Source organism: Neopsephotus bourkii, unplaced genomic scaffold (genome assembly GCF_033783945.1).
Source record: "Neopsephotus bourkii isolate Nb327-2 ecotype Australia unplaced genomic scaffold, CSIRO-AGI_Nbou_v1 NB_951, whole genome shotgun sequence".
Lineage (NCBI taxonomy): Eukaryota > Metazoa > Chordata > Aves > Psittaciformes > Psittacidae > Neopsephotus > Neopsephotus bourkii.
The window spans coordinates 1,077,752-1,090,541 of NW_026901445.1; the positions used below are offsets into that span (position 1 = coordinate 1,077,752).

General features: G+C 38.9%; 1 protein-coding gene across 2 annotated transcripts in view; it reads right to left on the reverse strand.

The window, feature by feature from the left end:
• Window positions 1-12,790, reverse strand: part of TM9SF3 (transmembrane 9 superfamily member 3) — a 54,680-nt gene that overhangs the window by 30,501 nt on the left and 11,389 nt on the right. The window contains exons 2-3 of one of the 2 annotated variants that reach the window (XM_061358718.1): window positions 12,135-12,330; window positions 759-881 (exon numbers count right to left, since the gene is read on the reverse strand). In XM_061358718.1, coding sequence (XP_061214702.1) covers window positions 759-881; window positions 12,135-12,330 — 319 coding nt within the window. Of the gene's footprint in view, window positions 1-758; window positions 882-6,268; window positions 6,360-12,134; window positions 12,331-12,790 lie in introns of those variants that run through there. The other variant, XM_061358719.1, reaches the window with a different exon arrangement.

Sequence of the window (12,790 nt, forward strand, 5' to 3'; positions counted from 1 at the left end):
ACAATAAAGATCTTGCCTTAACAAAGCATTTTGTGGTACTCTTCATTTCTCTTCAACTTGTATCTACAAAAGGGAGGCTAGGGCTTTGGGGCTTCACTGACTGCTATCAGTGCAAAGTGCAATCTTCAGAGCAATCTTTACTAGTTATGCAATCACAGATTACAAGGGAGTAACAAAAAGCAGAAAGTTTAGGAGACAATGGCAATAAGGACACAAATTTTTGTTCAAGACACGGGCACTTTAAACCCAGATTAATAATACTCAGCAATTTTAAAAACTCCTTCACATAACCACAGACTGCACATGCAAAACTGTTATAAAGTGACTAAACTAGTTTATTAAATCAAATAGCTCTTGCATTAGCAATAAACACAAGAACCAGCAAAATACAGTTTAAACACTGAGTTTTACAAAAAGTTGTTATTCATGACACATTAACACGGATCTTTTATCTGACACATCTCATTACCACTCCATTTAAAAAGTCCATTTAAAAGAGTTTAACCCTAAGAAATCACCATTATTAAACCAGCGCTTGAGAAACAAAACAGCTTTTCACTGTTTCTGCAGTTCACTAGTACAAGCCGTCCTACTGTTCTTTCCATGCAACAATCCTTCAATTTCTTTGTATTATTTGGTTACCTAATTTCTATATACTTGTGAACTAACGAAGCTTAGTCATTAAATGACTCCATGAAACCCACCAGCACAGGACGCCTGTAGTTGTAATCAAGCTATTTCTGCATAATATCACTCACCCCATATTGGCAAGTCATCAATATACATCTGGTACCAATAGTGATTTTTGATAGCATACACAAATGCATCTCTTCTTCCTTTGTCCAAGTCAATTTCACAGTAAGTAGTCTGCATCACATCCTCTGTAAAAAAAATACAGCACAGTTAATGATTTATTAATGAGCTGGCTCAAAGGAAGGCAAAGCAAGCGAATGGAGGACTAGACATTGCTGGAGTCTTTAACCCTTCTTGGCTATCCTGAAGTAGATAACAAAGAAAGACATTTAAAAAGGAACCATTAAAGCAATTACATGACTTTGTAATTCTACCCTTCCACATGTAGAAGCTTCATACTGACTGGATAAGGAAAGGTTTCAAGGTATCCTTTTGCTACTTCACCTACACTAAATTAAGACCCATTAGCTGGTGGCAGCTTTGCCTGGACAGACCATGAGGCCTCTTTTACTTTAAGAAGTGGTATGAAGTTATTAACAAACACCTACACTATGTATGATGTTCTCACCCTATTTTAGGATAATCAGTCTCACTGACTAGAAATACTGTTTGTGAAAACTGAAACTTTTAAAGCAATTTTCAATAAACTACCATAAAGGAAGAAACCAAGCAATCAGGTGAAGGTAGAAAAAAGGACAGAAGACAAAATTAGGAATAACACAAAGAATGCACAAGAGACTCCATTTGGAAATAAACTAAATCCACCTCTTTGAGCCGGAAAGCTGTTTTCCCCGCATCTACAATTCGTAAGTAATGGAGTTAGCAGTCATTCTATCACATCCCAATTCCTTCCCTAATGTTTCCTTTTTAAGTGAAAAAAGACAAAAGGGCTCATATTTACAATAATTCAGACAGCAACACATTTAGATACAACCCCCCCATCTGCTTCTTAGCAAACGTTTTCAAGTGAAACAAAGTGAACGCATGTAATTCCAGCTCCCCTCTCTTTGTGTTCTCACTGGACCATTTCTAGCAGATAAAATTAATTACTGCCCTGAGTACAGTTGTAATCTGTATCAAAATTCAGCTTTCTCCTGTACGCTAACTGCAATATAAAACTGAAAAGAAAATCAAATCACCTGCAGAGAAAAAGCACCAGCAAGTAGAGTGTTTCCAACATGAAACATTATTTCTCAGATAATGAGAAAAATGAAAATATACACAGTATGTCTGGTCAGGCAAAACTGAAGTAAAGCCAGGTGAAGTAAGACAGTAAGAAACCAACAGCAGTCCTGCATAGTTGCAGTGATTTCCCACAGCCCTTCAGAAAATAGTGCCCTTGTTTATTCTGGAATGGATGCATCTCTTCCTCCTATTTCTCATGAACATTTCAGTATTTTCTATTTTTGTTCTTTTTTTTCTTTCCTCTCACTCTTCCCACACACCCTCCATACCCCCCAAGACCTCACAAATGCACTCTAAGCTTCATTTTTTCACTGAAATAAAAGTAGAGGTTTTTAGACAATAAAACTTTTGCTGAGGGAAAAACAGAGAATAACACAACCATTCGAGCCCACAAGCGTCCCAAGACGACTGTTAGACCACAGGCTGTATTTTCAGGACCTGTACTCGTACTTTCAGGAGAGGGAGGCCATTAAAGTTGGCAACACAGCTGAAACACAGACTTACAAACCCAGGCCTCAGTTTGCATTTATGCTTCCACTGAGCTGATCCTGTATTTTTTGGACCATCTTCCTCAAAAGAAAAAAAAAGCAAAAAAAAAGCAAAAAAAAAAAAAGCCTCTGCTTGGCACTTTTTCACTTTAACATTTTTTGAGTCATCTTGACATTAATTAAAAAGAAAAAAAAACAATCCCTATCTTCTGAATTTGTTGCTAAAGTAGGATTAATTCTTTAAGAAATACTTGGTACTTTATTGTCAGTCTCCAGCAGTTTCATACTAATCTCAAATAAAGGATAACACCTTTCTAATGTTAATTTTTTTAATTCACAAAGGATTGCTCATTACGGAGCAGTCAAATAAAAATATCCTGTGAATTAAAATAAAGGTAAAAGAGAAACTGGTGGAGGCTCTCAAATGAAGTATTACCCAGTGCTGGAGCATGGAAGCCTGATCTGATGTGGAGGCCAGACTGGTTTTAGGTGGCTCTTCTCCTGACTGGTTCACCCATACACACAGCACTACCAGCACAAGTGAGGGCAGCATAGGGATAGCTGCAACTGCTACTAGCAAAATAAAAATCACAGGAACTACAAGCCCTCCTTTTAGAGACTTGTCCAATTTTATAGCCTGAACACAGAAGCCTTTGTTTTCGGTTATTAACCAAGGCAAACATGGTATTAGATTGCAATCAAATACCAAGCTACTCCATGGCCTTTTGGATCTCTGGAATTTGCCACTTTTCAATTAGAAGCAAACAAAAAAAGCCACTCTGCATCTAAAACTTTCGGATGCAAACATTGGCTTGTACTGCTGTTTAAACAACAAAAAACCCAACCCAACAAAACAAACAAAAAACCCCTTTAAAATATCATTTGAAGTGAAATGACTGCATTGACATCCAACCAGGCTGCAGACAACAGCACACCACCAAAAATCTGTCTTCATCCATTTTTAGAGATTTTACTGACAGTATTCAGAATACCAAAAGACACCACAGAGATATTAAAAACAACTGCGGATGAACTACTTTACAAACTACTCCAGCGCACATACACAAACCCCCAGCAGAATCATTAGAAACTACCTCATTCAATTCTTGTAAAACATAGTGCTCTGGGTCACAATTGGGTCCATGATGTCTTAATGGGGTACATGAAGTCATAATGGACTTATGAGGTCACAATGGCATCCTTGATGTCATAATAGACTCTATGAGGTCACAATGGGGTCCATGATGTCACAATGGCATCACAATTGGTTCCTTGATGTCATATGATATCATAATGGGGTCATTAAGGTCACAACGTGGTCAATGACGTCACAATGGGGGTCAGTGATGTCACAATGGGAATAATTATCTCAGAATGGGGTTATAATGGGTTCAATGATGCCACAATGCATCAGTGATGTCACAATTGGGTCCATGATGTCACAACTGGCTCCATGATGTCATAATGGGGTCAATGAGGTCACAATGGTGTCCATGATCTCACAATGGGGTGCATGATGTCACAATACGGTCACAATTGGTTCCATGATGTCACAATTGGTTCCATGATGTCATAATGGGTTCCATGAGGTCACAATGGGATCCATGAGGTCACAATGCTGTCAATGATGTCATAATGGGGTCAATGATGTCACAATGGGGTCAATGATGTCACAATGGGGTCAATGATCTCAGAATAAAGTTGCAATGGGTTCAGTGATGCCATAATGGGGTCAATGAGGTCACAATGATGTCAATGACGTCACAATGGGGTCAATGATGTCACAATGGGCTTAATGATCTCAGAACCCAGGGAGGTTGTGCAGTCTCCTTCTCTGGAGAGAAAAAAACCCGCCTGGACACGTTCCTGTGTAAACTTATCTAGGTGTTCCTGCTCCGGCAGGGGGATTGGACTAGATGATCTTTTGAGGTCCCTTCCAATCTCTAGCATACTGTGATACTGTGATAGGCATGACTTCACATATGGTATATGATTTCACCCTCAACCATACCTTATAGTACACTTCCTCTCACCTCCCCTAGAAAAGATCAATGAAAGCAAACGAATGAAGACAAGTGCTTCTTTCTCCAGCCACTGAGAATACTGAAGGTGTCATTTAGTTACAGGACAGGATTATAAGGCTAAGCTGAAATTCACTGTGTTAAATGATTAAATGAAAGTGGCTTAGAACAGCATTCAGTACCTGGGGAAAGTGAAGTCAACTTCATTACACCTTCACCAGATGTAAGTTTTGCGTATGTTAGATAGTTCTTGCCCAAGTTACGGTTGTGTGTGCATCCAAGAGGTGTGTGAAGTTAGAGGTATGTTTTGTGCTGTGTCTACATCAGGGATGCTTAAGAGATAACATCTACTATGTATTAAAGCCTCAGTAATGTCAACAGCAAATTAGGCAAATTTTTAAAAGACTATGAAAGCAAAACTCATTACAAAAGTAGGTGCAGTTATGCCAGATTTAAAATTTCCTATGAACAGTCAGATCAATTGAGTTTTATTCAAATATATAAACCATATAAAACCTCATTATACCCAACCATCTTCTAGTATAACACTGAACATCATCCTGAATAGCTGCCATATTTTCTAGAGGTGTTGCAAAAGGAAGTCTTGGGCAAGGAGTTCACAATAGGCAGTAGGGTCACTTAGTAATATTTCTAATAAGCAAAAATTCAAATATGTTAAAAAATCCTTTTCCCCTTTAAATTAATCTTCTCTACTTGTTACTGTATGCCAATATTAAAAGTTAGTTTTCTAATTGAAGTTACTATAATCCAAGGTTCAAAAAGATCTCATAATTCACTAGGTCTCAGGTGTAACGTAGAGAATGTCAGAATGCTTGAATAAAGAACTTGACATACTACATAAAAAGCATTATTACTCTAGGCTTAGCTTGACAAGAAAAGTGTATATTAATAACTCAATTACTTTCTTCATAAAGATATTTACACAGATTTGAGACCTGTGATACAAGAAGAACATGGTTCATATTTGCAACAGAAGGGAAACCCAGCTATCTTGTATGGTTGCACTTATGCTTTCACATGACACATTTTTAAATACAGAAAGAAACACTACTTAATGGATTCTTGAATACACTGTAGTTTTGCCCCACCACAAACATTCAAGAGCAAACCTGCATTTTCAGAATACGTTTCTGCAGAGCCATAATTTTCATAGTCTATTTCAAAATCACAGGCAAGGTCCGCTGACTGAACTGACAGCTTAATACTTAAGTTAGTAAATGACAGCTGCAGCCTGAATACCTCTTCCAATCTGATGAACAACACAAAGTTTCACACTTACCTGCTACTGCTGTTTAGTTAAACTATGTTGAGAAGAAAATTTTCTTTTATTGCAGAATTTAATTAGAACAGTTCTAATTCCTCTTTACTGACTCGAGAGGATAAAAATCTAGAAGTATAAAATCCAAATATAATTTATTTTTAAAAATTCTTACTACTCTTATTTAAAGAGGAAAAATAACTGTAGTTGTTAGAATTGCCCTAATCCCAAACACGAGGAAAAACATGGTTACCTGTTAATTCAGAGCCTGGATCCAATTCACATACCCACAAAGAAAACCTCTACAAGTCTTTCAGACAGTAACACCAACATTTTGAAAAGCAAGGCCTTGTGGTTAGGTATTTACATGCATAATCAAGCACCAAAATGATTACTGAAAGTTACTTGGAGCAGGTCCTAACTATTTCAGCTGTAGATGTTATACACTCCACATTCCTTGAGTCTTTTTCTTAAGAACATATGAATCTACAAGTGCCAAAACATAATCTTTTGTTTATTAAACAGAACAAAAGAGGGGGAAGAACTAAAAAGAAACCACAACAACAAACAACCCACCACAAGCGACCCACAGAAATCTCTACCAAACCACAAATCACCAACAAGTCTTTCAATCTCACTGCAACAATTTCTAAACCACTGGTGAAGAGGCAGGAGCATGGATCAATCACAACCAGATAAAATCTATTCATTAAAAAAAATATAATCCATCTTACTGATATAATCCAGTTATAATTATTTTAAAAACCCAAACCCAACAACCAAAAAAGAAACACAAAAAGGTGAACACCACTTCAGCCAAGAATAAGACCTGCCATTAAAGAGTCACTAAAAAATGAGCTACCACCACTTTTCAACAACCAAACTGGGTAAGAATTGTTTATACTAATGCTAAATTTTAAGGGCTTGTCTATGAAACTTAAATTTTCCTGCATGCATTTGATGTAAGTTGTAATAGGTTTATGACAGTTTTTAAGACTGTAAAAAATGAATCTCAGATTCCAACCTTTTTACAGAATTTTATATTAAATAATGACTGCTACAATTACTTTATATTTGTTACTATGAAATTGGGTGAAGGATATTTGAATACTTTCAATAGCAGATTAAAGATAGTAAAATAAAGTTGACACCCGTTCAGATTTCACTTCATGGATCCAACCCTAGGAATACTAAAGCACCTCCTGATACAGAAGCTGCTGGATCCCAGTTAACAGCAAAGAAATTATTGTCTTCCTCTTTTATCCAGAGAGCACAGATTGGAATGGAAAAATCTAGAAGCACACACAGACAACTTCCCAGGTCATGTACACATGTTTAGTAATTAACCAGCTACCATGTACCACCTGCTTTACAGAAAGTATCTGAGGTGCAGCCACTTTGGTTAGGAGTTAAATTCACTGCAGGTCCAACAGAGATTATCAATCTGCCCAGAGTACCAATGTGTTAATAATAAATACATTTTTAAAAAGCAAGCAAGGGCATGAATGAAGAGGAATTCCCCATCAGCACATCAATCACCTATACTCACAAGCTATAAACACCTTGATTCTTTTCAAATCCCTACTCTTTCATACCTATTCAAAGCCTGCTTTGAACTACACCACACACAGCCTGTGGAAGAACAAGCCCTGATATAGCAACTACACACCTGGTGTACACTGGTAAAGCAATCAGAGGTGCAAAAATGCACCTAAAAAAAACTAGCACGAATGGAAGACCAGACCTTAAATACTGAAGAAATCACACTGAACTTATCAGAATAAACAGTACTTAGAACAGAAAAAATCCAAAGCTTTCTGTGTGTCCTGGGTTCAGCAGTAGCAGTCATTTTCCTCAGTCTTAGTAGCTGGTGCAGTGCTGTGTTTTTGACTTTCGGCCTGGAAACAGAGCTGATAACACCGATGTTTTTAGTTACTGCTCAAATGTTTAGACTGACCAAGGACTTTGTGAGTCTCATGCTCTGCCAGTGACAAGGGGAAGCCAGGAGGAAGCAGAGACGGGACACCTGACCCAAACTGACCAAAGAAGTATTGATTCCATACCACAGCACATCATGCCCAGGATGTAACTGGGAGTTTCCTGGAAGGGCTAGTTGACTGCAGGGTTGGACTAGGTATCAGTCAGTGCTCAGTCAGTCAGGGGGGTGAGTTATCGATCGGCACATGGTGAGGTGTTGTATCCTCTTCCCTTGTTACTTCCTTTATCATTATTATTATTGGTGGTAGCAGTAGTGATTTATGTTATACCTTAGTTACTAAACTGTTCTTGTCTCAACCCGTGGGAGTTGCATTCTTTTCAATTCTCCTATCCGTCCCTCCAGAAGTGGGGGGAGGGAGGAAGGGGGGGAGTAAATGAATGAGCTACATGGCTGGGTTTAAACCACAACACTGTGTTAAAACATAAGCACAACCAGTTGTGAATGAGAAATATCTAACTAGAAAGAAAAATAAGACTTAAGGAAAACAGGTTTGCCTGTTATAAATAACTACAGGAGACAACAGATAAGCTAATATGGCAAGGACACAATCAAAACCAAAACAATCACAGGGTATGAAAAGCAAAGCATTTTTCCAACATTCTAATCTGTGTTATTCTGGGATGATTTTGGCTCCCCATAGCTCAGAATTCCAAAAGACTTAAGCAAATTGGAACGGTATCAATTTCTGTGTATTGAGGAGCTTGAGGCTCACTATGACCCAAGTTGTACTTCTTTTTGTTTAAGATAACAGATGTTAGGTATCTTTTTAATTGTTAAAGAATTATGAAAACAGAAACTCATTAAGTTCTCCATTATTAGAGTATTTTACAGAAGTATTCGAGACTGTATTCAAAGAACTGATTTGTCCAATGCTCTACTGCATATTTCCCTCAGAAATGACAGAAAGCTAAACTACATCTGACTACAGACTATACAGTCGTCACAAGAGACAAAAGAGAAACTGAAAGTTTCATCTATCTCATTTGTTATTTCAAGAAAAAAATTATTAGCATATTTTATAAATCTAAGACAGCCCGACTACTGCATGTACTTTTGGAATAACAGAGGCTCTAGCTTTCTTCAGACCCCTAAAGCATAAAACATTTTAAGCATTTCAGCCAGTTCCCGATGTTTAGCCAGTCCATTTCCTTCCCCTGATATCATCTCAACACTTCCACTACAAAAACAATTACTTAGTACATCCAGGTCAATAAAGAAAAGAGCAGGTCCAAGATCTAAGTGACAAAAAGCAAGCTACAGAACAGCACAATCTGCTTTCCAGACACAAAATTAAAAGACTTGATCTAGCAAAAGTTTGATATCATAAGGGAATAAATTAACCATGGACAATCTTCAGGAAATAAATCTGGGAACAGGATACTTCAGAACAGTAAACTAACTCACAAACCTTCAAGTCTTTTCAATTTAGTGCTGCATATAGACAGCACACTTGTCACTGGAGCTAACACAAGCTCTTTATAAAAACAGAGCAATTAAAGTAAGTAAAACTTACATAACTGGCTGTAAAATATGTATTTATCATATTCATACAATAGAAGTTTTATTTAATCTTCACAGCCATGCTGAATTGCTGCCAGCTGCCTTCTCTGTTCTTTCCATTTTGCATTTCTGAACACATTCTGTGAGACTGGACAGGAAAACTGGTTCTCCCATCTTGAGTAAAATTTTCAGCAGGCTACAAGTCTTGCAAACAAGTAACAGGCCTGCTTTCCAGTGACTGTGCAGGTCCAGTTCCTTTCTTAAAAGGAAAGGTTCAACTCCAAATTCCTTTAATGCAGAGATGCTATCCCCTGAGCAACTTAAAATATTATGAAGAATTCATGCTTTTAACAAGCTTCTAACACTTTATTCTATTTAACCTACTTATAACAAAAACATAATTTGGCAGATGTCGGTTTTGGATAAAACTTTTGTAACTTACAGAAACTAACTCCAATGATTGCAAATGCTCAGACAAGAGATACTATGCTTAAGTTCAGCACTGGTAATGCAATGAACTGTACCTCTCTAAGGAAAAAAAGACACATATACACAGAAACCCAAATTGGATTACACACAGAAATGCTAAAATTCAACACAGACAAAAAGACTGTTATTATTTGGCACCCAGAGACCTAAAAAGACTCTGGGTGCCAAAGAAGACACACACAGAAATCACGCAATAGAAGACTCTGAACCTAACACCAAGAAATGTATTTGCAAAAGAAGCTAAATGCCATCTCAATAACAGTAAGAAAAGAGGGAGAAGATGGGAATCAACAGGAAAAAAAACAAACCAAACAGACCAGCTCCATCCTGACAGGCATATAGAATCACGGAATAGTTAGGGCTGGAAAGAACCTTAAGATCACCTAGCTCCAATCCTCCTGACATGGGCAGGGACACCTCACACTAAACCATGTCACCCAAGGCTCTGTCCAACCTGGCCTTGAACACTGCCAGGGATGGAGCATTCACAACCTCCTTGGGCAACCCGTTCCAGTGCCTCACCACCCTAACTTCTTCCTTATATTCAATCTAAACTTCTCGTGTTTAAGTTTTAACCCATTACCCCTTGGCCTACCACTACAGTTCCTAATGAAGAGTCCCTCCCCAGAATCCCTATAGGCCCCCTTCAGATACTATGAAGTCTCCACGCAGTCCTCTCTTCTCCAGGCTGAACAGCCCCAACTTTCTCAGCCAATCTTCATACGAGAGGTGCTCCAGTCCCCTGATCATCCTTGTGGACCTCCTCTGGACTTGCTCCAACAGTTCCATGGCCTCTTTATGTTGAGAACACCAGAACTGCACACAATACTCCAAGTGAGGTCTCACAAAAGCAGAGTAGGTGGGCAGGATCACCTCCTTCGACCTGCTGGTCACACTCCTCTTGATGCATCCCAGGATACGGTTGGCTTTCTGGGCTGCGAGCACACACTGAAGCCAGCTCATATTCATTTTCTCATCAACCAAAACCCCCAAGTCCTTCTCCACAGGGCTGCTCTGAATCTCTTCTCTGCCCAGCCTGGCATTGCTTCGACTCAGCTGCAGGCCCTTGCACTTGGCATGGTTAAACTTCATAAGGTTGGCATCAGCCTACCTCACAAGCATCTCAAGGTCCCTCTGGATGGCATTCCTTCCCTCCAGTGTATCAGTCGAACCACACAGCTTGGTGTCATCAGCAAACTTGCTGAGGGTGCACTCAATCCCACTGTCCATGTCACTGACAACAGTGTTGAACAAGACCGGTCCCAACACCGATCCCTGAGGGGCACCACTCGTGGTCAATGGCTCAATGTCCAGCTGGAGACCAGAAACAACCCTGTGTGTGAGGCCATCCAGCCAGTTCTTTATCCACCAAGTGGTCCATCTATCAAATTGATGTCTCTCCAATTTAGAGATAAGGATGTCGTGTAGGACAGTGTCAAATGCTTTGCACAAGTCCAGGTAGATGACATCAACTGCTCTACCCCGTCCATCAGTTCCGTAGCCCCATCATAAAAGGCCACCAAATTGGTCAGGCAGGATTTCCCCCTAGTGAAGCCATACTGGCTGTTACCAACCACAGTGCTGCTTTCCGTGCACCTTAGCATGCCTTTCAGGAGAATCTGCTCCATGATTTTGCCAGGCACAGAGGTGAGACTGACTGATCTGTAGCTCCCTGGATCATTTATTTTGCCCTTCTTGAAAATGGGGGTTATGTTTCCCTTTTCCCAGTAGTTGGGAACTTCACCTGACTGCCATGATTTTTCAAATATGATGGACAGTGGTTTAGCAACTTCATTCGCCGGCTCCTTCAGAACCCACAAATGGGTCCCATGGACTTGTGCACGTTCAGGTTAAGATGGTCTTGAATCAGATTCTCTCCTACAATGGGCCTAATTCATTCTCACAGTCCCTGTATCTGCCTTCCAAGACTTGGGTGGTGTGGTCAGAGTATCTGCCATGAAGACGGAGGCAAAGAAGTCATTTAGAAACTCAGCCTTCTCCAAATGTAGGCATATGATGAGTTGGAGCCAATAACATAAAGGTATCTCTCAAAGGTGTTTGAAACTAGACAGTAACCAGAGGGATACAATAATTAACTTCATGTTAACATAGAACTTTAGGTGTTGAACCCTTGCTACTCCTTTCCAACTGCATCTTCAGAACTGGTAAACCAGAATAACAATTTCAGTAAATATACTTTTAATCATTCATTTACAGAAACCTTAGTTTCACTTTATAAAATGTCATCAGTTACCTGAGAAGCATGTATCTGCTGCAAGCATCTTCTTTAAAGGGCACACAGATAAAAACTACTGTAAACTGAACAGTAAGTAGTAATAGACAACCTTATAGGGCAGTTCAAGCAACAATATAAAATACATTCAGTTGCTAGTGCAACAAACTTTCAGTTCTAAGTCAAAAATGAATTTTTAAGGGTTTGTGATTTTTTTAAGAGACTAAATGCACTTTCAATTGCTTACCTTTAAATTTTATGTCAAGACCACTAAATTCCAATTCAACTCCTTGCAGTGCTTCTCCTAAGGTTTCGTGGTAATGGCTGATACTTTTTTTTGATCCCACACAGAAAGGAAGGGAGAAGTATTTGTACGTTTCTTGGCGATTATGGTAGGGTCCTACTGTATTCATCCATAAAACAACTTCCTCTTTATCATGGTACTGAAAGACAAAGTTATTGAGTTAGATGACAAGCTCAGCAGAATACAAATATTCAAGAAACTCTCACATTCATATTAACTAGCAAGGCAGGACTGTTCAATCACAGGCAACAGCTATATTTAAAGACAGTTGCATATTTTTGTCTTTCGGGTGGCATGGATTCTAGGAAAAGATTTTCAGTCTGCTTTCCTACAAAAAGAAAGCTGCATTGACTGTATACTTTAGTAGAGCCTACCCCTGAAGCATCAGAAGAGAGGGATTCATACAAATTTAACAGAGAGGCAAAAGATACAGTGAGCAGAAGTGGAGAAAAGCATCAGTTTCAAAAATAAAACAGCTTTTACAAATTCTGTGGAAACACACACCAGTTAAGAGCAGAACCCTGCCTATCTCCACCGAGAAAAACAAAATATCAAACTAAAATCTTGTTAAACAAGCAAATAAATCAGGCAGTCTACCC